The sequence below is a fragment of the Coloeus monedula genome (genome assembly GCF_965178545.1).
Source record: "Coloeus monedula genome assembly, chromosome: 23".
NCBI lineage: Eukaryota > Metazoa > Chordata > Aves > Passeriformes > Corvidae > Coloeus > Coloeus monedula.
In genome coordinates, this window is record NC_138803.1 from 3,735,636 (window position 1) to 3,762,692 (window position 27,057).

The 27,057-nt window shown below is 53.1% G+C and overlaps 1 protein-coding gene across 1 annotated transcript; it reads left to right on the forward strand.

The window, feature by feature from the left end:
* Window positions 1-6,101: 6,101 nt before the first annotated feature.
* On the forward strand, window positions 6,102-25,497 carry FKBP5 (FKBP prolyl isomerase 5). Its single transcript, XM_082296254.1, has 12 exons — window positions 6,102-6,178; window positions 12,569-12,645; window positions 15,115-15,232; window positions 16,107-16,251; window positions 16,481-16,623; window positions 17,494-17,608; window positions 20,756-20,912; window positions 21,374-21,464; window positions 22,231-22,314; window positions 22,759-22,944; window positions 23,822-24,061; window positions 25,234-25,497. The coding sequence occupies exons 2-12, from the start codon at window positions 12,635-12,637 to the stop codon at window positions 25,339-25,341; spliced, it is 1,398 nt and encodes a 465-aa protein (XP_082152380.1). The 5' UTR covers window positions 6,102-6,178; window positions 12,569-12,634; the 3' UTR covers window positions 25,342-25,497.
* The last annotated feature ends 1,560 nt before the right edge of the window (window positions 25,498-27,057 follow it).

A 27,057-nucleotide genomic window follows, 5' to 3' on the forward strand; every position in this document is an offset into this window, starting at 1 on the left:
ATTAGTGCAATACAGGGGGGCAGGGAGGACAAGGAGGGATGTTGGGCTGCATCAGTCCAGGGAGAGCTCCAGGCTCGGTGCTTTGCAACAGCCAGTCTGGGGGGAAGTGCTCGCTGCAGCTGGGTTCCCCCTCAGTGGATATTTTTAGCATTAAATTCCCTGAAATGCTGACGACCGAGGATGGGAGGGGGAGGATTCTGGGGGATACCTCCATGACATTGATGGGGATTCACTCTGGGGAATGCTGAAAGGGTGTTGGGTGTGATGCTGGGGGGATGCAGGGGTTGAGGCCAGGGGGACCAGGGGGGGGATATTGGGAGGGGTGCTGGGGGAATGCCAGGGGGGATGCTGGGGGGATATTGGGGAGGATGTCAGGAAGGAAGTGGGGGGGATGTTGGGGGGGGGATGCTGGCGGCGATATTGGGAGGAATGATGGGGTGGGGGGATCCTGGGGGGTGCCGGAGGGATTGCCGGAAGGTGGTGCTGGGGGCCCCGAGCGGGCCCAGCTGCTCGCCGGGCCCCGGGTGGCCCTGGCCGGGTGCCCCCCCGCCGGCCCGGCGCTGAGTCAGGCTGTTCCCGGCGCTCCCGCGGCCGGTACATCGCGTCCCCACGCCGGGCGCCTGGCACCGCGCCCGCCCGGTGCAGCTCCCGGCAGGGGCACGGCCCGGTCCGGCCCCGGCGGCTCCTCCGGGCTCCCGGGCTGCGGCTCCCGGGCTGGAGAAGCTGCGACGGGGGACGAAACCCCGGGAGCTGCCGGCGGGGCTTCGGGGGGCGCAGCCGTAGCGCTGGCCTGAGTCACGCTCTGGGCACGTCCCTGCCGGGCGTGCCCCCAACCCGCGGCTCCCTGGGCGCCCCGCAAGTGTTGGGGGAGCCGGTGGGGATCTCCAGGAGTTTTTGGGCTTCCGATCCCTCTGGCAGGAGCATCTCCATGGCAGGGCACAGCCTCGCTGCTGAGCGCCCTCGGCGGGATTGAGCCCCCCCCGTCGCCCCTGCGCCCAGTCCGGGGCAGAGGTGCCAGCTCGCACCCCCTCCCTGACACCCCCGCTGGAGCGGGGCGGGCGGGGAGCCCCAGCCACCCCCAGCCATCCGCCCTCCCCGGCGGAGGCTGGTACAGTTCGTTATGTCCAGACCGGAATGTACTTTGTGTTAGAAGTGGCCACAAGCCAGGACGGCAAAGCCGGACTTTATTTATCCTCCCTGCTCCGGCCCCGCTGCTGCATCCTGCCCTTACTCGTGTGGGGCTGGATCTCCGGCAGGGCTGGGGGAACCCTGGGCTCTGTCCACCTCTCTGCTGCACATTGCCACCCGGGGAAGGCAGCGATTTCCCCCATTTCCTCCTGGGGGAAAAAATCTGGGAAAATATTTGTGTCCTTTCAGCCGGTAAAAGCTGTCCCCAGCGTCTGGAAGGAAGCGGCATGAGGAAGATGGGGACGCAGGGATGGATCTAGTCCCAGTAAAGCCTCTGGAGGGAGGTGCCCCTGCCTGCTGGCTTGAGGGGTTTTTAGCAACCGGGACCGGGGTTTGGGTCACAATCTGGTCATTTATGGACTGGAAATGCACTGGGAAAGAGACGGCCCTGGCCACACTGCAGGACAGGGCAGGATCAGGCCTGTGATGGAGCAGGAACTGCTCTGGGGGTCCCCACATGTGCGGGGGATGCGTTGGCCCCTCTGCTGCTAAAAAGTCATGGTGGGAGCCGTGAGTCCAGGCAGAGAGGGGGAGGCTTCGGCTGCCTCGGGAGGGACCGGAGGGAATGCCCCAGGCTGAGTCTGGGCGGTCATTCCACGACTACACCCAGAATCCCTCCCCCGGCCTTTCCGCCAGGAAGATTTCAAGGGGAGTTTCATACAGAAAGCGGCTTTCCAGCTGCTCTGCATCCCCGGGGTCAAGTGTCCTCATGCCAAGCAAGTGGTCTTGCCCTACTGCCCCGTCTCCCCATGTCCGCATGTCCCCACGGTCCGTCCATTCCTGCTGGCAGTGCAGCTGCACCTACAGCCAGTGGCAAGGACACGGTGTTCTCCTGTCCTCTGCCGCCTGTTGTGCAACCACAGGCTGCACCTCCCGTAAACACACAACTTCCCACGACCACGGCACCAGGCTCCTGCCACGCTGAATCCCCGGTGCCAGCGACAAACGGGGCCCTCGGAGGGGTGCACACGCCGCGGGGCGAGGGTGGGTGAAGCCACGGCATTGTCAGGCTGCAAAAAAAGCTGCTTTGATCCCCAAAATGGGCAATGGGTAGCTGGGTGCTGGGGGGAAGGATGGGTTTGATCCCCCCGGGAAGGGGAGCATCCCTGGCCCCGGGACCATCGATTTGTGCTGCCACACACAAAAGGGAACCGAGAGAAAACCCATTTCCTCCACTCTCAGGAGGTTCACTGATGTGGCTCTTCACCGTGCAGCCAAGGTGGAGGGACTCCTCTCCTCCCCGTGCTCTCGAGGCAGATTAACGCTGGTTATTTTTAGAAGAAGACAAGGATGAATAAAAATATCCCCTGCTTTATTTTAATTTTTTTTTCTCTCTCTTTCAGGAAAGCTGCTCTCACCTCACACAAGGTGCTTGGAAGCCAGCATGAGGCAGGGCAGGTTCCTTGGCTTTGCTCCCTGCTTCCAGACTTTCCTCAAGGCTCGTTGTCCTTTCGGGGCTGGGCTCAGGGCTGGGGCAGGACATGTGTGGCCAGCTGGAGGGCGAGGGGGAACAAGCAGTACCCCTGGCAGGCGTCACAAAGCCGAACAGGATTATTTCTGGAACAGATTTCCTCCAGGTTGTGTTACAGGGATGGGGGTGAACGGGGCAGACCCCAGCGCCGGGCAAGTGGAAGGTTTAGGACATCTTCCCACCCAAGAAAGCAGAGCGAGCTGAGGGGTCTGGCACTGGTATAGCAGTGATTTGGAAGATGTCTTTTATCCTTTAAAAAAGCAACTCTGATGCTTTCTTCCCATGTATTTTTTGGTTGTTTTTTTCTATACAAACAAACAAATTTACCATTCTTGTAGTGCAAGGACAAACCAGGCTGAACCCTCCTCATTGCTGCCATTGGTTCCATGGGGTTTTTTCAGGGCTTTGGTGTTATCTCAGAGGCCTGGTGGAATTAAGCTGTGGGGTTTCCTGATATTGCAAATCCACAATATTAATTTTTTTTTTTTTTTTTTTTTGGTAAATGAATATTTAAAGCTCTTGGAAATTTAAAGCCGGGAGGGAAATGTTTAAAACCAAAAAATGTAAGATTCATCTGGGTTATTTTAGAGAGGGAAAAACTAAATGCCATGAAAACAATTTTTTTTTTCTTTTCTAAAGTGGGCTTTAATTTCACTCTGTATTTCTGATGAGTGACATCAGTGTCTAAATTACAGCTGGGGAAATCGAACTCAGCACAATAAGCAGACCTGTGAGAAAGCACCCACCAACGCAGTGCTGCCTTCAGCTTTGCCCTGAGGGTTTTATCGGATCAACAGGTGGGAATCAGCGCGCAGGTTGGGAGCTGCAGGCACTCATTACAACACAGACCTGGTAAAAAAATGACCGCTTTATAAAAGCACTCGGAGATGTCCCGATTTAAATCTGCCCCAAACTTTTTTTTGCCCCTCTTGGCTCAGGAGCTGCAGCGAGCTGAACGTGTATGAGCAGCGATGAGGTGTTTAATCGCAAAAGTACTGATTTCTTATCTCGGGGGGTATTTTGGGGCAGCTCTTGACAAAAAATCTTATTTCCTTCATTCCGAACTGGAACATTTCTGCGTGTTCCAGCAGTGGCTGTGTCCTCCAAACCCACATCTCTCTGTCCCCAACTATGAGGCCATTTTTCACTCTCCAGCGCGGTGTTTCCCGTAACACACCCGGAGGAGCTGGCAGAGGTTGGGGTACCCTTGGGGCGTTGCAGGGGGGCAGCCAGGGCACCTCTGGGGCTGGGGTGTCCCTGCGGGGGTCGCATGAAAGGGGTGGGGGGCAGCCCGGGGGCTGTGGAGCACTGCGCGCGGCCGGGCTGTTCTCGCAGCAGGGCATGGAGCTGACCCCCCGGGGCATTGCCCGGGGCCCAAACACCCCGGGGCACCTCCCAGGGCCGGGCAGTCCCCTGTCCGCAGTCCCCTGTCCGCAGTCCCCTGTCCGCTGTCCGCAGTCCCCTGTCCGCAGTCCCCTGTCCCCTGTCCGCTGTCCCCTGTCCCCTGTCCGCTGTCCCCTGTCCGCAGTCCCCTGTCCGCAGTCCCCTGTCCGCTGTCCCCTGTCCCCTGTCCCCTGTCCCCTGTCCGCAGTCCCCTGTCCCCTGTCCCCTGTCCGCAGTCCCCTGTCCGCAGTCCCCTGTCCCCTGTCCCCTGTCCGCTGTCCCCTGTCCGCTGTCCGCAGTCCCCTGTCCGCTGTCCCCTGTCCGCAGTCCCCTGTCCGCTGTCCCCTGTCCCCTGTCCGCAGTCCCCTGTCCGCTGTCCCCTGTCCCCTGTCCGCTGTCCGCAGTCCCCTGTCCGCTGTCCCCTGTCCCCTGTCCCCTGTCCGCTGTCCCCTGTCCGCAGTCCCCTGTCCCCTGTCCGCTGTCCGCAGTCCCCTGTCCGCTGTCCCCTGTCCCCTGTCCCCTGTCCGCTGTCCCCTGTCCCCTGTCCGCAGTCCCCTGTCCGCTGTCCCCTGTCCCCTGTCCGCAGTCCCCTGTCCCCTGTCCCCTGTCCGCAGTCCCCTGTCCGCAGTCCCCTGTCCCCTGTCCCCTGTCCGCTGTCCCCTGTCCGCTGTCCGCAGTCCCCTGTCCCCTGTCCGCTGTCCGCAGTCCCCTGTCCCCTGTCCGCTGTCCGCTGTCCCCTGTCCGCTGTCCCCTGTCCCCTGTCCGCTGTCCGCTGTCCCCTGTCCGCAGTCCCCTGTCCCCTGTCCGCTGTCCCCTGTCCGCTGTCCCCTGTCCCCTGTCCCCTGTCCGCAGTCCCCTGTCCGCTGTCCCCTGTCCCCTGTCCGCTGTCCCCTGTCCCCTGTCCGCTGTCCCCTGTCCGCTGTCCCCTGTCCGCAGTCCCCTGTCCGCTGTCCCCTGTCCCCTGTCCCCTGTCCCCTGTCCGCAGTCCCCTGTCCCCTGTCCCCTGTCCGCAGTCCCCTGTCCGCAGTCCCCTGTCCCCTGTCCCCTGTCCGCTGTCCCCTGTCCGCTGTCCGCAGTCCCCTGTCCGCTGTCCCCTGTCCGCAGTCCCCTGTCCGCTGTCCCCTGTCCCCTGTCCGCAGTCCCCTGTCCGCTGTCCCCTGTCCCCTGTCCGCTGTCCGCAGTCCCCTGTCCGCTGTCCCCTGTCCCCTGTCCCCTGTCCGCTGTCCCCTGTCCGCAGTCCCCTGTCCCCTGTCCGCTGTCCGCAGTCCCCTGTCCGCTGTCCCCTGTCCCCTGTCCCCTGTCCGCTGTCCCCTGTCCCCTGTCCGCAGTCCCCTGTCCGCTGTCCCCTGTCCCCTGTCCGCAGTCCCCTGTCCCCTGTCCCCTGTCCGCAGTCCCCTGTCCGCAGTCCCCTGTCCCCTGTCCCCTGTCCGCTGTCCCCTGTCCGCTGTCCGCAGTCCCCTGTCCCCTGTCCCCTGTCCGCTGTCCCCTGTCCGCTGTCCGCAGTCCCCTGTCCCCTGTCCCCTGTCCGCAGTCCCCTGTCCGCAGTCCCCTGTCCCCTGTCCCCTGTCCGCTGTCCCCTGTCCGCTGTCCGCAGTCCCTTGTCCCCTGTCCGCTGTCCGCTGTCCCCTGTCCGCTGTCCCCTGTCCCCTGTCCGCTGTCCGCTGTCCCCTGTCCGCAGTCCCCTGTCCCCTGTCCGCTGTCCCCTGTCCGCTGTCCCCTGTCCCCTGTCCCCTGTCCGCAGTCCCCTGTCCGCTGTCCCCTGTCCCCTGTCCGCTGTCCCCTGTCCCCTGTCCGCTGTCCCCTGTCCGCTGTCCCCTGTCCGCAGTCCCCTGTCCGCTGTCCCCTGTCCCCTGTCCGCTGTCCCCTGTCCGCTGTCCCCTGTCCGCTGTCCCCGCCGGTGCCACCCCGCCGAGTGCGCGGGGACCGCGCGGCCGGGGGCGGGCACAGCGCTTGATTTGCATATCTCCGCCACCTCAGCCAATAGAAATACGAAACCCGAGACGGGCAGGCGGCACAGCCAATGAGACACGGGAGGGGCGGGACCGGGGCCGCGGGCGGGGCGGCCCGGCCGGGCGGGAGCGCGGAGCACTCGGAGCCGGGCGGCGGCGGCGACAGCGGCGACAGCCACAGCGACAGGTGGGTCCCGCGGGCTCGGGGTGCCCCGCGCGGGGCTGTGGGGTGCTGTGGGGTGCTGTGGCACCCTGTGTGGGGCTGGCGAAGTGCCGTGGGTCAGGGGGGTGCGTGAGCGTGGGGCAGCGTGGGGCTGGGGACGGGCGCGCGCGGGGCTGATGGACGGCGCCGGGGGATCTGTTGCGGTCATCGGGGTCCCGCGTGGGGCTGGGGCGTTCGGAAGGAGATGGTGCCCTCCGCGGATGCTGTGGGGTGAGGATAGGAGCGGGGTTCCTGCCCCGTGGAGCCCCCCGGGAGGAGCTCACGCGGCGGTGCCCGGGCGGTGCTGGGGGCACTGGGATGCTCCCGGACATCCCGGGATGCTGCTCGCCGGAGGGGATTTTTCTTTTCCCCACTTCACCTCCCCATCCGAGGCTCCCGGGAGCAGCCGAAGCGTTTCTTTTGACACCACCTACCAGAGAGACCCCGCAGGGTGTGTGCATCACTGTACAGAGCCTTTGGCAGCAGGTAGAAGTGGTTGCACAAGGTAAATGTGATTTTTCTTTTTTAAGCGTTTGCGATTTTTCCCTCCTCTCCGGGCATAAAAACTCTTTCAGAGCTTCTGTTTTTAAAATGCACGTTCGAGTGAGCTTGCTGTTCTCAGGAAACTGTATTTTACACAATGGGCTGTAGGAACTCATGGGAGACACGTCTGTCATCAGTGTGTCCCCAGGCTGCAGCTTCCAGCTGAGGCTCCAGTGCTACACCGCTCTTCTGTCCTCACTGTGCCGGTGCGAAAAATAAAAATACCCTTAAAAATGAAATTAAAAAAAAAAAAAAAAAGAAATGAAAGAAGGAAAAAAAAAAAAAAAAAGAAGCAGCAAGCCAGGATCTGATACTTTATGTTTTTAAAGATAGAGTTTAAATAGTGTCTCACCCTAATGAGCTATTAACTTGAAGTGGGTTTGAGGACATCTCTGGGGTATCAAAGCCAACCTGGGAACTGGCATTAAAAGTTAAAAAAGTTGAAAGCACAAATTGCTCCTTCCTTTAAAACATGAGAAAGCTGCCTCCCTCCTGCCTCCTCGCCCATCCTCTTGAAGGTCTAGGGAGAAGAAAATCATTAAATATGTCTGGCAGAGCCTGTCTCTGGCTTTTAAGGGCTGCCTTTCCCAAGGGTGCTGTGGCTTTGATTTGGGTGGCAGTGCTGCAACTCAAAGACACTTGGGTTGTATTTCCAGCCTGGTACTCTGGAAATGGGACAAAATTGCTGGGGAGGGGACAGAAACATCCCTGACAGAGAGGGAACAATGTCCACAGGGGGTTAACCAGGAGTGGGGGGCTAAGCAGGAATCCAGATGGTGCTGGGAGTTTCGCAGCACAGGGGTGGGATGGTGGGGTCCTGGGTGGGTTGCTGGTCCTTGAAGGGGTGCTGGTCATCATCCCCAGCTTGGTGGGTGATGGCAGCACCCTGTGGGGTGCAGGAGGATGAGGAAAGGGTGTGATGGAGCTGGGTACCCCACCAGGGGTGCTGGTGGAGGAAGGGGTGGCCGAGGACTTTTCTGAGAGCTTGGGTGATGGAGCAGGTGGGGTTTGTGCTGTGGAAAATACGTGGTGGCATGGAAAAAAATCCCCAGCAGATTTCTGGGGAGTCAGTGAAGAAGTTTTCTCTTCTGCTGAAATGCACAGGGAGGGGTGTCAGCACGTGGCCTCGCTGGTGGTTCTGGGCCTGGAGGATGCAGGGGGTCCAGTGGGGAAGGTTGGCATGGTACAGGCTGCTCGTGGTGCCCATCCTGCTCAGAACAGAGATGTCTGCAAGGATAATTGCTCATGCAATTATTTTTTCTTGTTCTTTTTTAAAAAAATAAATGCAAATAACCTCATTTGTGTTCGCCCAGCACACTCTTTTGTCACATTGAGGTCCTCTCCCAGCACTGTTAGATAACCTTCCTGCTGGGATGTACCAAAAAATAAGGATAATTCCTGAGTAAAAAGCAAACTGCATCCCTCAGGAACATCACTGCTGTGTAGTTATGTGTGTTTTAATTAATTACCTGCTTGCAGAAGGAGAAAGTTTGCTGGAAGGTTTGAGATGCTCAGCACCAAGACCTCCTCAGTCTGGCTGCAGCTCCCCGACTGGCTCAAGGGAAAAATATTTTGTAAACTCTTTGTAGAATAGTTTGTCCTCAGTTATTTCTGCTTTTATACTATTTTATATCAATTTTATTTTATAGTCACTCTTAGTTACATGAATTTATATAAAGTTGTTGCAGCCCCTTGAGGGAGCTGTGAAGCTCCTACTGATCTTGTGCACATCACAGGGAAATGGAAACTACCTAGCAAGGGTTCTTTTTTTATTTTAATGCTCTGTGCTTGTGGGTGTAAAGAAGTGACCACGAGTGCTCTAACGTACCAGTTGTTCATATAACTTGTTTGTCATGGAGCTGACAGGCTTTTTCCATAACTAGTAACTGTGATTAGTAAGGATTTCTGATTTTGCATGCGAGTGCATTGGAAAATTAGGAAAATAATAGTAAAGTAACTGTCAGAAGTGAAGAGTTGGGATGGTGAGGGACTGCAGTTAAATCATCTTCTACTTGCAGCGTCCCATTTTGTAAACAGCAGCGTTGCTCTTCCATTGAAAAATATTCTCATTTCAAGTACTTTTTGATTTACATTAAATTTAACCACTTAATGAAACGAGCTCTGGGAGGCACTGCCTGGCAAAGAGCATCATTCCTGGGATGTGACACCATCCCAGCAGGGAGCCCCGGTGGGATACAGCCTCCCTCCCCACCCTCAGGTGATGCTCACCAGTGTGTGCCTGTGCACACGTGTGTGTCAGTGCCTGTCCTCACCCCTGTGGCTGGCAGGGGTGACCTGCTGCTGGTGCAGCATTGTCCCCAAAGCCGCAGTGTCCTCTGCTCCTCCTGCCCCCTCACAGCATCCCCAGCGATGGCAGCGGCCACCCCGGTCCCCTCCTGCAGTTTGTCCTCTTGTGACGCTTCCTCTCCCTCTCCAAGAAATCCTCATTTGGCACCAGAGCAGCCTGGTGTTTCACAATGTGCCGGGAATTGCTGTTTGCCCAAAATAATTCGGCATTTATAGACCCCTGGTGCAGATGGTCTTGGGTGCCGAGTTATTTCTGGGTGCCAGAGCTGCTGGTGGCAGCGCCGGATGCTGAGCCAGGGATCCCCCCCTTGGGATTCGGCTCTGGGATGCTCGAGGTGCTGCTGAGCCCTCGTGTGTGGGGATAAATCATTAAACACAGCATTCCCACTGCCAGGGGTCACCTGGCTGCAAGCTGCTTGGAGAAAACCCCAAATCTGTTGCAAGCAATGAGATGGAAAGAAAAAAAAAAATCCTTTAAGGAAGGAAAAAAAAAAAATTAAATAAATCCAAGTTTAATTGCGGCATTTATTCCGGAGAAAAGCTAAATTAAAACAGAATTGGCAAACAAGGAGTTTCTTGTTTATTCCCATTTTGTGTTTATTTTAATCCCCCCCAAGCTGTCAGTTGAAGTTCAATTTGCTCAGCATTGGTGTAGCTGCTGCCAGGAGGCTGCTCCGAGTCGCCTGTGGAGGGCTTGGACTTCACTTGGTGCTGTATGGGGAGGGAAACTTCACATTTAACAGCCAGAGGTGGAATATTTAATTCCAGAAAGGCCGGCTGCTCTGTTCTCCTTGGTTGTTTTGACCAGGGGAGAAGACACAACTGAAAGGAGCCCGCTCATTTTTGGTGGCAGAAAACCCAGTGAGAGGGTGCCAAGGAGTGGGTAGTGGGATGTCAAGTACTTTCTCACATTTTACAGATGGTTTATATAACCTGCTTGGCTATATCATTGTATTTTTCTCCTGTCCAGTTACATAATCCCAATTTATGAAAGCTGTAGGACATTGCATTCCCCACTGTTACATGTCTCTATATAACAGCCTCTGAGCTTGGTAGGATGCTTGGCCCCCCTGCCAGGCATCTCCCAGGAAGCTCAGGCTGATGTGGAACAGCTGTTTATACACTTAATATTACTATATTTCTTTATTTATTTTGTTTTAGCCATCATCAAAAGCTGTGTCAGCCTCCCAGGAGCAGGATGGGTGCAGGCTGGTGCCTCTCCTTGCTGATGCAGAGCAAAGGCTTTGGGCATTCCTGGTTTTTCCAGTGTTTTGAGGATCTCTTCTTGTGGCAGAGGCTTGCTGTGATTTTTGTGGTGGAAGCAGCTGAAATCCCTGCTGGGGCCCAGGGGTGGCTTTGGGGGCAGGTGGGAAAGGAGCTGCTGAGCATCCATGTGTAAAATCCTCAACCTCATCCTGCCCCTGGCACCTTCTCGCCTGGGGACAGCAGCTACCCATAAAAGTCTGTGGATTTTGCTTTCCCCAGTATAAGTTTGTCCTTCAAAATAAGGGAGGAAGAAAAGAAAACGCTGCTTTTTGGTTTTTTATTCCCTCTTACATGAAAGTGGAGGGTGTTGTGTCTCTGGGTACCCACTCTGGAGAGGATGGACCACAGGTGCTCACGAGAGAGTTCAGAGGAGCTTTATCCCTCTGATATTTTTTTTATTTTGAAGCAGCCTGGGAAAACCACCAAGCGAGCATTTCCTCGCTAGAAAATCAGCAAAAGAGGCAGATTATTTTTAATGGGTTTATATTGTAAACTGGGGGGATAAAACCACTCCTCTCTGAAAGTCTTTTGTGTGTTGCTGGCACGGGTGTGTTCACCTCACTCCAGGGGATGCAGAGAGACTGAACCCATCTTGCTTTGGCCTGAGATATTTATTCTGGCAGGGGTTAGTGACCCATCCTGCTCACTTGTTCCTCTCGCTGCAGCTGAGGAGCAGCCTCTTATTCCACATATTTGAAAAAAAAAATAAATTAGTTATGACTTGAATCTTAAATAAAACCATTTCAGAAGCTTAAAAATATTATTTAGGCAGAATGATTAAGCAAGTGTGATGGGAACATCCACCGCTGTGTTTAAGTTGGCTGCACGCAGTCGTTTTCTTTTCTCACTTTGTTATTCTCTTAATTGTTTTTAAATCTGGTAATAGGCAGAAACCTCCTGGTTTTTGGGAGATGATCAGGGACTGCATCCCTCCCTGAGGTGGGGTGGCACCTCCATGGGGTGGGGTGGCACTGGTTTAGTACCAGGGTCTCCCTGGTGTTCACCCTGCAGTGGGAACTGGCCATGGATAACGGAGCCCAGGGATTGTGCTTCGGTCCCTGGTGAATCAGGGCTCACCCTGGGTGCCACGGGGGCTTGTCAGGGATGCTGGGCAATTAAAGCAGCTCTGTTTGCATTTTGGTTTTTAGTTTGAATAGAAGTTGCCATGCCTGGCCTGCCAGGGTGTTGGCCGCTTGCACAACGTGCACGCTAGGAAGTAAATTGATCCATGGCAGTTCTTAGTTGGTGAACAACAGTTTCAATTTTATGGCTTCCCTGTTTGTTTTGAAGGAGGGGGAGAAAGTCAAGGGGCCAAGGTTAAAAAAAAGAAAAAAAAAAATTAATTAACTGTGATGTATGAGTGTGAGAAATGGCACTCGATGTCTGGGTATATCCTGATGTGTTGGGATGCAGCTGAGGATTATGTGGAGCTGCTTGTCCATCTTAAGAAGGTCATATTTTGTTAGAAATCCCAATTTTAACTCATTACCATCATCTTCCTGGGTCTGCTCAGCAGGCTGGAGCTGAGGTGCCTTAAAACACCCTCATCAAGGAAAAATCACTGTTCTGGTCTTCCCTCTCCTGCTGCACAGGCACAGCTTGGTCAGCAGGAAGGGATTTTATTAGAAAAAAGGAGTTCTTGCGATGGAAGGGGGACAGTGGAGAGAGTCAGCTGCTGCACTAATTGGGTTATTCTTCGTTATCAGTCTGTGCTGGGGCTGGAGGATGCATGTGCTGCTGCCCAGCTTGAGGGGCTGGGATTTGGGGCAATGATCACCAGGATCCAGGGCCCCACATCCCCCTGCTGTGCTTTCAGATTTGTTGTTTTTAAGCCTGACCTTTGCGTTTTCAAGAAACTCCCTCCTGTGTTGCAATCTGATCTTTCAGGGCTGTTGTGGTGCCGTGGAAGTGAAAGTGCTTTGTGCTAAGTGGGTCTTAAAAAACAAACCCCAGAGCAGCCGACTCTTATTTTTTCACCCCATTAATTTTCATCCCAGTGAAACAACTGGACAGGATGTAGCCTTAATCTTGTTTTTTTTTTTACAGCTGATGGTAAGATGCTTTTTGTGGAAACAGCGAGTCAAAACAGGTTTTGGCCACAATCTTCATCACCTCTCTCTGACCATGGTGGAGCATGATCTGTGGCTCCAAACTGCTCTGGTCTCCCTTCTTCTTCAATCCTGAAATCCTGTTTTAGAATAAAACACATGTGGTTTTTTAATATTTTTTTTTTTTTTTGTCCCCTCCTCTTCTTACCAGGTATTTCCCCGCTGTGTCTCTCGGCCTGGACTCCCCCCGGACCTTCGAACCTTCTCCAACCATTGCATGGTGGCAAGGTGAGACCCTTCAAAACCCTGCCCAGCCTTGCTCTTCCCCGTCCCTTTCCCCTCCTGCGAGCCTCTGGGAGGGATCTGCAACATGAAGTTTCCATTTGGAGCCGGCAAATTCCCGGTATGCCGATTTCTAGGAAACGTGGCTGGGGATCGTGTGGTTGGTGAAACCCTAGCATGTGTGATACCTGTCTGTCCTCAGCCCAGGGTCAGACATCTGCATCCCATTCTCCCCTCTGAATTTTCACCTATTTCTCTGTCTTGGGAGACAGCAACACCTGTGTGGAGAGGGAATTGTAAAATTAAAAGGCTTGTTTTTATTTATTTCTGTGCTTCTCTGACCCATCCGTGTTTATATCCCAGGGAAATGGAGCAGTGTGGATGTTCAGGGGAGAGAGGATGGCTTATCCTGGCTTCATTTACAGACTTACAACATCAATCTTTGGGCAGTAGCAGCAATGGGAAAGCAGGATCTGCTTGGGGTATCAGAAACACCCAGGGGCTTTTGCACAGGGTAATGAATTAATGCCCTCCCTGTATCCAGAGTATGCAAACAAGAAGATTCAGGCTCTGACACCAGCAGCACGCTTGCTGTGCTCTCAGTGTCATCCCTGCCTGCTCGCTATTTAAACCTCAGGGAGCAGCAGATATTTTTTTTGCCCTACAACTGCTTGATTCAAATTAATTGGGATTTTGGCCTCTGGCCAGCCTCCTCCTATCGCTCCAAATGGGAGATAAGTGGGAGCAGTGCACTCTTTTCTCTAACCTAGTTGGAGCCGTTTTTGCTGGACGGAGAAGTCGTGAGCTCTTTCATAACGTGGACCACATCTCAATAGCTGGGTCTTGTGGGCTCCATCCCTCCCACTGCTGCTGACGCAGAACGTCTCCCCTCCCGCCCGCCTTGGCCAGCTTCCCTGGATGACTCCTCTAATTGCTTACGTAGAAAAATAATGAGAAGGATGCGTAGGGTGTATTTTTAGATGTCTCTTGGTGGGATTTAGCAACCGGCAAGCTGGAGCCAGCACCTCCCTGTCCGTCTCCTGCATCCCAGCCGTGGCTGCTTGGAGGACCTGGGGAGGTTCTGTCCCAGGAGGTGGCAATTCTTGGGCAAGCTTCCCTGATTTTTGGGCTTCTCTTGGTCCTTATAAGTGGGATGTGGATGCTGTGTCTCTGGTGCTGCACAGGATCTGTGCTGGGAAGCCCCGGTGATGATGCCATGCCCATGCCAGGAGGGGCACCACCACCTCCTCACTCCTCTCCGAGAGGAAGGCCATGGTGGTGGCAGGGCAGTGTGGACTGTGGTGGCTTGGAGACCATGCCAGCACCCAAATCATTGAATCATGGAATGGTTTGCATTGGAATGAAGCTTTGAAGGCCATCCAATCCAGCCCCCCCCCACCACGAGCAGGGACAACTTCCACCAGACCAGGTTGCTCAGGGCTCTGTCCAAACTCATCCAGGGATGGGGCATCCATCACCTTTTTGGAGAACCAGTGCTTCACTACCCACATTGTCAAACATTTCTTCCAAAGTAACCCAGGCACGTTTTCCAATAACTACCTGTGAGATAATGGGTCTCACCACATGTTGCTTTGCTTTTTAAATGCTTTTTTTAAAGATGTTCCCATCTGAAACTTCAGCAGCACAGAGGAAAGGGAGGAGACGCAGAATCCCATTAAATATCACCCTGAAGACTGTGATAATTGAGCCTTGCAACAAGTAGTTCCCTTATTTTTCTCTTTGCTTCTTCCATTTCAGGGCTCTTTGTGTCTCGGTGGCTTCCTGTGCTGGGGGGGCCAGGCTCCAGTCCTTCCCTTTCCACCCGGGTGCGAGGAACGCAATTCTTCTCACAGGGCGACTTATCTGTGCTTGGAGCTGAAAACATCCTTTCTTTGCTCTTTTTGAATCCCCCAAATGAATGATTTCTCCTGCTGGTTAACATCAGCTTCCACGCTGAAGACTGTGGGAAAGTTTCGCAATTAGAGTGGCTTTAATAGATCTGGTTTATGTCTTAAAAAACCCATCGCTTTCTAATTCTCCGTCACATGTTTCCTTGATGATGTGTCGCCCAGCAGTGCAGCTACCAAAATAGCCCCATGGTCTGAAGGAAATCATCAGGAAATATGTTTTTGAAACCGTAGGCAATTCTTTTTTTCACCAGGAACCATTGGAAAAAGTCTGTGTTCAATGGAAAACGTGGCTTTTCTGGCACCTTGGCTGCTCATGTGGTGACATTTGGGAGCTCAGTGCTCCAGCAGTTTGCCCAAAAAACCCCCAGTTCCTTAGATTCTTGCTGTGAGTTTTCTCTTTATCCGCCCAAATAGCTGGGATTCTTTTGGTGTTGGGTTTGCTTTAATTTTGGGGGAAAATGCTTGCTTGTGCATTGTCTTTCCACACAGGGTGACAAACCCTTTCCTTTTCCACCACCTCCCGTGGTCCTGCCAGGCTGACAGGGTGTGTGCTGTGTACCCCCAGATCCAAGGAGACCATGACCACTGATGAGGCCACCAAGAGCGAAGGGGAGGTGCAGGCAGCAGCTCTGGCTGAGCGTGGGGAGGACATCACACCATCCAAAGACCGAGGGGTTCTGAAGGTAAGGGGGATCTGCCAACAGTGCCGTGCCTTCCTGTGCTTTGGGGTGCGTGGTCCCCTCGCTGGGCTGCATCCCCAGCCCTCGGGGTCACAGTTCCAGGGCTGTAGGATTGAGTTCTTTCATTTCAAAGGCAAAGGGGATGAGCATCGCTTGGAGTGAAGGAGGATGGAGCAGTGGTTGAGGCTGGTGGGCCCAGGCTGCTCCGTGAATTTCACTGCTATTGTGTTCCTAATCAGATTATTAGCTGTAAATCCACAAAGCATTTCTGTGTGTGACTCACGAACATTAGAAAGAGCACATTACTGAGGTCATCCAGTCTGCTCCACAGCCCCTTTTTCATATTCAGGGCCGTTTCTGGATAGTTCTGCTCCCCAGCACTTGCACTTCTCCACTTGAATAGGACCTTTCCTCCAAGAATAGCATCCTCCCCTGCTCCATCCTCAGCTCAAGAACTGCTTGTTCCCGGCTGCAGCATTCAGAAAAAAGTGTTGACAAGAAGCGAGTAGTGAGCTGACACACCCCTGTGAGTAAAATGTGCACGGACAGAGAGCGAGTGGAGCTGCATTCACTGCAGGTTTGGAACCATGGCCTTTATCCACCAAGTATGGCCTGGTCTCTGCTCCCAGCCCTGTCCAGCTCTGCTGCTGTGGCTCCAGTTTGAGATTTATTTTTAGGGGCTGATGAAGGGCAAATTAAGGGGCAAATTGAATAGCTCTCCCCTGAGCCTTCCTGCTGGTTAGGGCAGCACTGGGGTGTGCATGCACGTGTATAAATATATTTTTATGTAAATGCGTGTGTGTGTGTCTCTCTCCCTCTCCACATGCATCCTTTGCTACCCCATGGCCCCAGCTCATGGGTGGTTTCTCTCTCTCAGATCATTAAGCGACCTGGGAGTGAAGATGAGTCTCCCATGATTGGAGACAAGGTTTATGTGCACTACAAAGGGAAACTGGCCAACGGGAAAAAATTTGACTCCAGCCGCGATCGGAACGAGCCCTTCATCTTCAGCCTGGGCAAGGGTGAGCTGGTCCAGGGGGGTCCATCCACGGCATGGTGGAGGGTGGGATCATCCTGGAGGAGGGGGATCAACTGACCCTTTTTCAGGACAGCTGGACAGTGTCAGCCCTGCTTTAAGTGACTTGTGAATGTGGGGCTTTTTTGGGTGCCATCCTTACCGCACCCAGACTGGTTTTTCTCCTGGGCTGCTGGAGGTTGCTCCCTCCTGCCTGACATCTTCCTTTCTCCTAGGTCAGGTAATCAAGGCATGGGACATTGGGGTGGCCACCATGAAGAAGGGAGAGATCTGCTACTTGCTCTGCAAACCCGAGTATGCCTACGGCTCTGCTGGCAGTGCCCCCAAAATCCCCTCCAATGCCACCCTCTTTTTCGAGGCAAGTAATGCTGGTGAGCTGGTGTGTGGATGAGCAAGCTCGCTCCCTTTCTGCCTTGCCAGCCAGCTCAGAAATAAAAATTAATAAATAATAATAATAATAATAATAATAAAGCAAAGCCCAAACAACAACAAAAAAAAACCACAACAAAAAAACCCCAGCTTGGATTCCTGAAACGTGTCCCTCTGCTCCAGGAACCGCTGCCAGGGCTTTCTCAGAAATGTGTGTCTGAGCTGGAGGGCTGGGACTGAAATTCCGGCTGAGGAGACTCCTGGTGCTGGGGCGGGGAGTGGGCAGATTCCTGGTTTCAACATGCACATGGGAAGGAGAAAACAGCTGGGAAATGCCTCCAGGTGCTAAAAAACCATTAGTGCTGAGGGGTGGTAGGAAAGTTAAGTTTTTGGCACAGAGTGCTCCCTGGGCAGGGCTCATTGGGACACGGCAGGAGGAGGGAGTCTGTCCTAAATTAAGGCTCAGTCCTTCCAAGTCGAGTGCGGACTAAGCTGAGGGTCAGAGCTGGTCCCATCAGGGGATGAAGGGGAAGCTCCTGCCCACGCTGGGTGACTTTCACAGCATCTTCCAGCAGCAGCTGTGTTGTACCCTCACAGGTTCAATAAACTTATTTTTGCTGTTACTTTGTGTTATGCTTCAGGTACTGGATGTGTCCCAGTTTCTAATAAATTGCGTGTTTTATGCTGTGGTTTGGATCTGGGTTTTATGGGCAACTTCTGCTCGTCAGCTGAACAGAGAATTAGCTGGCTTGGTTCTCCAGCCAGGGGATGAACTGCTGCTTTGTGGCTCCTCTGTTGTTTTTCTCTTCTCCTTTCCCCCTCCCTACACTCTGCCCACTTTTTCTTTATTATTTTTTAGGTCGAGCTGCTTGACTTCAAAGGCGAGGACTTGTTTGAGGATGGAGGAATAATCCGGAGGATCAAGAGGAAAGGAGAAGGTTACTCCAACCCTAATGAAGGTGCTACCGTGGAGAGTGAGTGCTGGTCCCTTGTGGGACAGCTGGAGGGATCAGCCTGTCCTGAGCTGATCCCTGGCAAGGAGCTGCTGGAATTGCAGAGGCTGTAGGTGGCCGTGCATCCTGGTGGGATGCAGTTACATCCATCCGGAGGCCAGATGGGATGGAGAGCAGCTGGGGATGGTCCTCTGAGCTCTCCTTGGCCAGCCCCTGTGGTGGCTCTGCCAGAGCTGCTGCCCTGCAGGGCTGGGAGGAAAAGCAGCAGCCCAGGAAAGCCTTGGAGCTGCTCAGGCAGCGGCTGGGGGGAGGATGGAAGACGCAAATCCCCGTGGGGTTTCAGGGCTCTGCCGTCTCCCCTGACCCTTCTGCATCCCAGTGCAGTGTCCAGGGTACTCTGGGATGTGCCAGTTGCCAAAACCCCTGGCTCTGCCTTACCTCCAAAGCATCAGTTGCCAGGCCTTCTTCCCTCACCACTTGCTGAGTATTTCAGGCACTCAGCATTTTCTTTGGCCTCCTTGTTCCAATGCTGATGGCATTTTGGGGGGGTCTCACCACATCTCTTGCAGAACGGGGCTTTTTCCTTCCCTTATGGCCAGACGGCTCTGATGGTGGGGGAAAGAAATTATTACAAGGGGTTTGCTGTGGCTGGGGTGATCTCAGCTGGCATGGGAGCATGAGGAGCTCATGTCCCATTGGGATGTCCCTCTTCTGGTCCCATTTCTGGAGCACACATTTCATGGGGCTGGACAGGGGAAGGCACACTGGGGTTTTGGGTTTTTTCCTTCCCAGGAACCACTCAGACACACCCAGATCTCGCTCCAAATGGGAGGCATTTACTTCCTTTTCTTAATTCCAGAACTCCTGTACGCATAGATCCTTAAGTCCCTTTAGTGACAGAAATTGAATCTGAGCTGTGAGAGCTTATAAAGCTCGCAGCTTTAAGTGGCTGGTTCTTCTAACGAGGCTCTCTTTTAAAGAAAAATGAGATTTTTCACTCACATTCTACTGTCTGAGTGGTGGTCACTGTGCTGGGGGTGGCACAGCAGCTGTGGGGACACAGCAGTCCACCCTGGGGCAAGGCTGTGGTGGTTTACCTCAGCTGTGTATTTTGGGAGGTGCTGGAATTAGGCTGGAAGAAACCACGCTTCCAGGAGCAAGTACCTCCTTTATAGGCTTTAAGTTTTACAGACCCTAAATCCCACTTTTGGTCCCTAAAACCTGTGCTGCAGTTGAAATCTGGCATTCCAGCTTTTGTTACATCCTTTCCCCCCCCACCCCTCCTCCTTCTCCGTTTTTAATCTGAGTACAAATTGCTGTCAGCACATCAAGTTCGTGTGCCAGCCGCACTCAGTACACTCTGTTCTCAGCTCTTCAAAAACAAAATCGCTGCAGGCACTGAGAGAACAATAAGTCAGAGCTGCAACCGGAGTGATGTTCCTTCAGTGACTTTTTTTTCTCTGTAATCCAAGAGCGGCTGAACCAGCTGACCCACTCCTGGAAACCCGAGCGGAGACTTTCCCCCCTTTGCTCCGTGTATTTTCTGCGCTATTAAAACAGAGCGGAGCTATCCTTGGAAGGAAGGATCACAACATCCTCTTGTGCATCCTGTTTTAAAGTGGGATCTTCCCACCACAGGACCTGGGGGAGCTGTAGTGCTGCTTTTGGGGTCAGGGATTATGGATCTGTGCTCGCTAGGAACGTGCAGGGAGATGGCACAGTGCTGTGGGGTGGCCGGGCTACCTGTATTTTAGGCAGAATTTTCCACATTTCCTGTGCCTAAAAACCCAGCCAGCTTGGTTTTGCGTAGTGCAAAACCAGAGGTCGTCCCCAGAGGTGCTGGATTTGCTTTTTGTCCTCATTCCAAGCTGGGTGAGCTCACAGCAGCCTGAGCCCTGTGGTCACTGTGCACCAGTGATGGATGCAGGATGTATCCCAGGAAGCTGGCAAGAACCTGAGCATCCTCTGCTTGAGTCCCAGCATGGCTTTGGTGGCCAGAGTGGGGTGACAAGGCAGAGCCTGGTGTCCTGTCCCTGCAGTGAGGAACCCATCTGTGGGTTCTCTTATGGCAGCATGTAATGCCCAAGGGCTGGACCTGCCCTTGGAACTGGGGACTGCCAGGTCTGGCTTGGTCCATGCCTCTCATCCTAAGGACTTCTGTAGCTCCCAGAGCAGGGGATGGACACAGATTTCCTTCAGCCCAGGCTGCAGCTCTCCCGTGCAGAGCCCAGACCCTCATGGCTGTTTCTGGTGCCCAGCTTGTCCTGCCCCTCACCTGCCAGCACAGCAGGATGCTCAGTGCCCTGCAGCAGCTCAGGTTGCATTCTGCTCCCCACAAGCAAAGATAAAGCTCATGTCTTTGCAGGCTGCAAAACCTTTAAGCACAGTTGTGAATTTTTTCTATTTAAAAGCTTTTTTGTTGTTTGTTTGTTTTGGCTTTTATTTTTTTTTAACAGTATGTAGGAGTTCCTTGTGAAATTGCTTTTACTTGATGCCTGCCTGCATGTGTGTATGTGCATATGTGAATGCAAGGGCTGTAAAAGCATCCCCAAAGCCTGGAATATCTTCAGGTTTGAATAAATAAAGAATAATCTTGCTGTGGAAAGCCAGCCAGGAATGCCAGGTGGTGAATGTGCCAGGTACCCAGTGTCCGCTCCGGCTGCGCTTCTGCCAGCGTCTGGGGCTGGAACAGCACAGCTCCTGGTTGAAGATTAAAAATAAAAAAGTTTATCTTGTACTTTGAGTTCTCAGAGTTGGGAGAACATGGCCTTGTTTTCGAGGCAAGAGTCAAGGCAGTATAGCACAGTATAGAAGATTTGTAGTCACCGTGATAAACTCTGCATGGCGCTGTGCCAGGAGCAATATCCAGTTCCAGTAAGACTTGACTCGTGCACTTGAGTGCGAGGGGAACATATTAGTCACGATGTTTATCTGTTGTTTGGTCCTGGTTAGACGAGATATGCCTGCCTTGCTTTTCAGCAGCGTTCCCAAGCCCTCCCCATCCCTCTTCTCCAGGCTGCCCCCAGCCCTGTGTCTTCCCCCTTCCAGGCTCTGCTGAGTTTTGGGAGAGATGCTTTATAAAATGCTTTCTAAGACACTTTGGAGCCCACCTTTCTCCGAGGTTTGGGTGGTTCTGGGTGCCATCCTGCCCCTCTTGCCCCTCTGCAGTTCACCTGGAGGGATTCTGTGGCGGCCGCAGGTTCGACTGCAAGGATGTGAAATTCATCGTGGGCGAAGGGGAGGACCACGACATCCCCATCGGCATTGACAAGGCCCTGGAGAAGATGCAGAGGGGAGAGCACTGCATCCTCTACCTCAGCCCACGGTAAGGAGCATCTCCACAGGGATGCTGGGTGGGTCTCAGCCTCCAGCACTTGTGGAAGATGGTGATCCTGAAAATAGGACTCTCCAGGAGAGCCTCAGAGAACAGCAGCAGGAACAGCAGGAGTGTAAACAGGAATATTGAGGTGCTTTAAAAAAATCAGGTGAAAGGGCTTTATCCAAGTCCGGTGTCTGAGACGAAAATGTCTCCCTGGAAATCACCAGGGCTGGAGAGAAACCTGTGTAAAAAGATGGTTTTGATACAGCCAGAAGGGATAATTCCCAATAATAATGCACTGTACACCCACAGGCACCTTTGCTCATGGAGAATAACATCGCCCTGGCCCCAAAATGTCAGAAAGCTGTGGGCATGGACCTTGGGTGGCAAGCTGGGTCAGCATTTATGGCCAAGCACTGCCAAAAGGAAGGTTTTCCCTCCTCTGAGTGCCTCCTCCTGCCCTGCAGGTACGGCTTTGGCGAGGCTGGGAAGCCAAAATACGGCATCCAGGGGAACGCGGAGCTGGTGTACGAGGTGACCCTGAAGAGCTTTGAGAAGGTGAGGGCAGAGGTGCTCCAGTCCCTCCCTGGCTTACAGGAATGTCAGGGCCTGGGTGGCCTCCAGCCTTTGTCCCTGGCGTGTCTGCAGCCCAACCCCTGCTGAAGTGGACACGTCACCAAGAAGCTTCGTGTTCTTAATTTGTTCTTCTCTGTTGGTTTGTTTTATTCTTGTGGCTGAGGTCCAAGGCTGGGTCTCTTATTTGTTCCTAACCTTGTCCTTTTGTACTTTCTTCTTATTTTAATTTTTTTCTTTTTCCTTTTTTTTTCTCTTCTTTTTCTCTTTTCCCCCTCATTTTTCCTCATTTTTTCTCCCTTTTTCTCTTATTTTCTCCTCTTTTTTACTTTTTTCTCCTTTTTTCTCCTTTTCCTCTTTTTTTTCTCTCCTTTTCTCTCCTTTTTTCTCCTTTTTTTTCCTTTTCCTTTTATTTTCTTCCCGTTTTTTGTAATTTTTTCCTCTTTTTTTTTTTTCCCCTGGGCTGCAAAGATAAAAGCTGGTGTGTCCAGCTAGCCCTGCAGAGCTTGGCTGTGCCCATGAGAATGCTGGGGATGGGATGCAGGAGAAGTCCATGGGATTTGCACTGGATGGATCCCCTGCCTGTCCCATCACCCTGGCCAAAGCAGGGGCAGGACCTGGCTCCACACTCTGTGGTACAGCCCTGATGAGCCCTGAGTGTGACCACACTGTCCCAGAGAGTGGCGTGGTCCTGCTGGGGCAGGGGAGGCTGCTCTGCTGTGCTGGGAGTGCTCCAAGTGTTCCTTTGCAGGCCAAGGAGTCGTGGGAGATGGACACCAAGGAGAAGCTGGAGCAGGCAGCCGTGGTCAAGGAGAAAGGCACGATGTACTTCAAGGTTTGTGATCTTGGGGCTGGCAGAGGCAGAGGAGGGGAGATGGGACTGAATTTGGCAGCCATCAATGGCAGAGAAGCCGTGTGCCCCCAGGTAGTGCTGGGGAAGGCGAGTCCTGCCCTCCCTCTGCCTTTCTCTCACTCCTTGATGCTCTCTGAGATGTCTCCTCCTTTCCCAGCATTGTCTTGGCTCTGTGTGCTCCCTGCAGAGCAGGACAGCACATCCAACCCTTGCCAGGCCAGGGCTAATGCTGAGGGGCTTTGCATTCCCCTTCCCAGCTGGGGCATCTCAGCTCCTTACTGTTGTGACTCAGCTTTTCCCAAGCCTGCTGGTTCCGTAGGAGTTGGAATCCTCCTTTCCTTTATTTATTGAACACCTCAATTACACTTGTCACCTGTTCACGGGATATTCCAGGGGCAGACTGAGCCTTTTCTTTGCTGCTTTCAGGAAGGGAAGTACCTGCAGGCAGTGATTCAGTATGGGAAGATTGTGTCCTGGCTGGAAATGGAGTATGGCTTGTCTGAAAAGGAGTCCAAAGCCTCTGACTCCTTCCTCCTGGCTGCCTTCCTCAACCTGGCCATGTGCTACCTGAAGCTGCGAGAGTACGCCAAGGCTGTCGAGTGCTGTGACAAGGTAGAGCTGCACGAGCCTGGGGGATGGAGCCTCCTCTTCTCCTGCAAGTTTTCATTGGGAGTTTGGCGGGGTTTTTTTAAGTTTCTTGTCATATAAAAAGGAATTTCCAAACAGCAGTGGGATGGTGGCATCCCTTCTGCACCTGGAGGTCCCTGTGGCTGCTGTGTGCTCGGAGACTGCAGGACCACAAGGGCCTTTTGGGGTTCAAAATCCACCTGGGCGTGCATTTACAGCAGCTTTTCTTCCAAAGCCAGATCCATGTGAATGGATCTGTGTAGACTGATGACCCTGGGATGCTGTTTGGGTCTGCCCAGGCTGGGGCTGGGCACTGGGTTCTGCTCTGGGTGTGAGACAGGCAAGCTCTGTGGAGCTGCAGCAGATCTCCAAGTCCACCAAGGGGTGGGATGGGCTTTGCCAGTCCCTAAAAGATCTTTGACCTTGTCTTTGTCAGGAAACTCTGAAATCTTTTATAAAAGGCTTAGATTTAAGCATCTTGTATATGGGAAATATGTGGGATATTTGTGTTAATCTAAAAGGTAAATCATGCCTGAGGCTTTTACTAAAGGAAAATAATGTCATTGCTAAAACAGGGAGACAAAAGGGCTTGGGTTTAGCATTTACCTGATCTTGCCTGTGGGTATGTCTCCCACTGACTGCCACACTCAGAGGTATTTTAAGCAAGGAGAGGTAATAAAACTATATTAATGATCTGCCAACTGCTGATGGAGATGGGGCAATTTTTGTTGAGCAAGATGCAAGTTCTCTGGAGATTTGAAGCCACCTTGTCCTAATTTTGACAGATTTATTGAGGCTTCAGCTGTAGGGCATCTCTTGGGAGGACTCTGAGATGTTAACAGGGACCTGTGTGTGTTTCCAGGCTCTGGGGTTGGACCAGGACAATGAGAAAGGCTTGTACAGGAGGGGTGAAGCCAGGTTATTGATGAACGAGTTTGAGCTGGCAAAATGTGACTTTCAAAAAGTGCTGGAAGTGAATCCACAGAACAAAGCTGCGAAATCCCAGATCTCAGTGTGCCAGAAGAAAACAAAGGAACACAACGAGCGGGACCGGAGGATCTACGCCAACATGTTCACAAAGTTTGCAGAGAGGGATGCAAAGGTGAGTGCTGCTCCTTTTTGGCCATCTAGGGTCGCTTTAGGGTTGTGCTGAGGGATACTCGACAGGTTAGTAATGAGAAGAGATGGGTTAAACCAAATTAAATTATAGATCAGGTTGAGGATGGAAGGATAGAGCCTCCTGCAGTGAGAAGAAGTGTTTTACTTCTTGGTCTCTCTTATGCAGAGGCTGCCACCAGGTGCTCAATCATCAATAAAAGCATTTGCAGTGTGAGCTCACAGGGGCTGATAACAGGGTATTGGTATTTAATTTTGCTGCTCCCAGCTGATGACTGTTGATGACCTCCTGGTCACCAGTAAAATGAAGTATCATTCCATCTCTGGCAGGGGTATTTTGAGACATGATAGGATGGATTTCCTGAAGCTGGTAAGGCAATACCTGCTCCTCTGCTCGGGCAGAGAGATCGCTGTTTCAGAACAGGCTCTCATCCAAAATTCCACTGAACAAAACCTGGTGTACTGTAATGAGAGAGGACACAGCTTTGCAAGCCATCTGCATGGGTCATTTTTAATATAATCTCTTCTGAACCAGTGTCTGGAGGTTGAGGCTGTGGATTAAGTGACTGGTGCAGCCCCTGGGGAGCAATGTGCTGGGGCACCTCACTTGGGCAGGGAGCGGGGCTGAGCCGGCCAGCCGCTGGCACTGTGGTTGGCTTGTGTGGCCAGCTGTGACAGGGACAGTCACTGCTGGAGCAGCCATAAGGCTTCCCTGTGCCTGAGTGCTGCTCTCCTGCACCCTCTGGATGGGCTGCACCCATGGCTCAGTCCTGTGTCTCCACTCTGACACTGCTGCCTTGCCTCCTCGTCCCTCTCTTCCTTATCCATCCATCCATCCATCCATCCATCCATCCATCCATCCATCCATCCATCCAGGCTCACTCTGTCAGTGCCCTGCTTCTGTTGAGGTGGGTCACATCATTCCCAGGGGTCCCATCCCTTCCCCAAAAGCTGGCTGAGCTGATGAGCTTTAACCTCTCCCAGAAAACAGAACCCTCCTGTGTGAGCTGCACTGTTCGATGGGCATGGGGCAGTTGGGGCAATTTTGCCTCCCCTTCCAGGCTCAACTGCCTGTGTCTATTCCCAGCATCTCTGTCACTTGCCTGCCCCTTCCCTCTCCTGTTTCCAACTCAGTGTGTTTTATTTGCTGTTTGGCAGGAGGCAGCCAGCAAAACCAGGGCAGAAAAAACAGCGGAGAAAGCGGCTTGTGAAAAACAACCAAAAACTCCTGGTGCTGAAGGTGAAGAGGCTGAAGGACACGTATGATGGAGGAGGAGGATGGGATAGCCTCGTGCCCTTGGCCCACACAGAAAAAGGTTGCTGCCAAACCTTGGGACTTGCCAGTGTTTTCTTGTAAAGCTTGTTACAGTTCGTGTGATCGTGGAAGCAAAAAACACCTCGTGAAGAACAGCGACCCCCGTCCCACCGCCCTGGGTGCACTGGGGGCAGAGCAGGAGCGGCAGGACACCATGGGACCACTGCACGTGGAACAAATAGCATTTAAACAGCAAGAAAAAGAAAAAAAAAAAAACAATAAATTAAAACTCTTGGCTCTCGGGAGGTTTCCGTAGACAGCTTGTTCCAGCTCCCTCGGCTTTGTGTCCACTCTCAGCACAGCATCCTGGGTCCTCTGAGAGGAGCTGGGATGTGGAACATGCTCCCTGTACACTGCAGTGCTGCCTCTGGTTGTCTCCAGCACAGCCCCGGGGGTCAGGGATTGGCTTTGTGTCCTGCTGACTCCTTGTCTGTGGCCAAGGGGGTTGCAGTGCAGAGCCAGGCTCAGGGTGAGGACCCACATGGCCTCTGCTGCAGCCCCTGGGTGCAGGGACATCATCAGTCTTTAAAGCACTGTTTGGGGAGGGGGCACACACAGATTTTACCTTCTGAAGGAGCTGGTTCCTCTTTCTTTAGAGAGCAAAAGCCTGTCCAGCTTCACAGGCGCTCAACCCACAGCCTGCACACCATCCCTTGGCTCCTGGCCTTAAGTGGGAGTTTTATTGCTTACTTGGGATCTGTATGTGAGGAAAATAAAAGAGCAGATTGACATGTGGTTCAGAAAGCCAGAGGCTGGGTCTGAGCTGGTGCCATGGGTTTGTCACTGAGCAGCTCTCCCACGGTGAGGGGGTCCCGGGTGCATCGTGTCCCTGCACCGGAGCTGCTGCTGCTGCCTCCTCAGCCATCAGCCCTCTCCATCCTAAAGGGACACTGTCACTCCCCCATGAGAACAGCTTTCCAGTTGTTATTTTTCCTGTCTCTATAATAATACCCCTTTTGGAGCTTGAAAATAAACAACTGAAAGAAAAAGGAAAAAAAAAGTACTCTTTCTCTGGATCCTGCTCAGCAAATGGGGTGGCTGTGGGGAGGATTGATGCCTTTTCCTGGTCTTAAAATCAAGAGTCAGACACGGTTAGAAGGGGAAAAGGGATTTTACCTCAGAATTTATTTTAAGGATCCTTAGGTGCACACGTCCAGGTCGAATGCACCAAAATGCACACTGCGATACCCACCCCAAAAGATCTGGTATATCATTATAGGTGTTACTAATCAGCAGATCTATCAAACATTCCCCAGTGAGAGGCTCGAGTGAGCCTGGCTCCCCAAGGAACCTTCCCCTGGATGGCTCTATCTCAGTTTACAGGATGTGTTCTGGAGAGGACCTTGGGCTCTGGGGCACACTGATCCCTGGCTACGAAGCTTCTAAAATGTTTCGTCTCCCAGCTGAACAAACAAGTCCAAGAATGTAGGGAAAAAGCACTAAGAATACAGGAGGTGTAAAAAGGTATAACAGGGGTATAAAAGAAAAGGCAAAAAATCTCCATGGCCTCAGGATGGGTGTGTACTCCTTGGGGGAGATGCCCCAGCAGTTGAGGAATTATTGGTGTCTCCAAAGACTGATGCTGCCCCTTTTTATCAGTGCCATTGTTCTCTGGAGAGGCAGTGAAGGGCCAGCAGTCCGTGCTTTGGAAATGCCTGGCTGGGGGT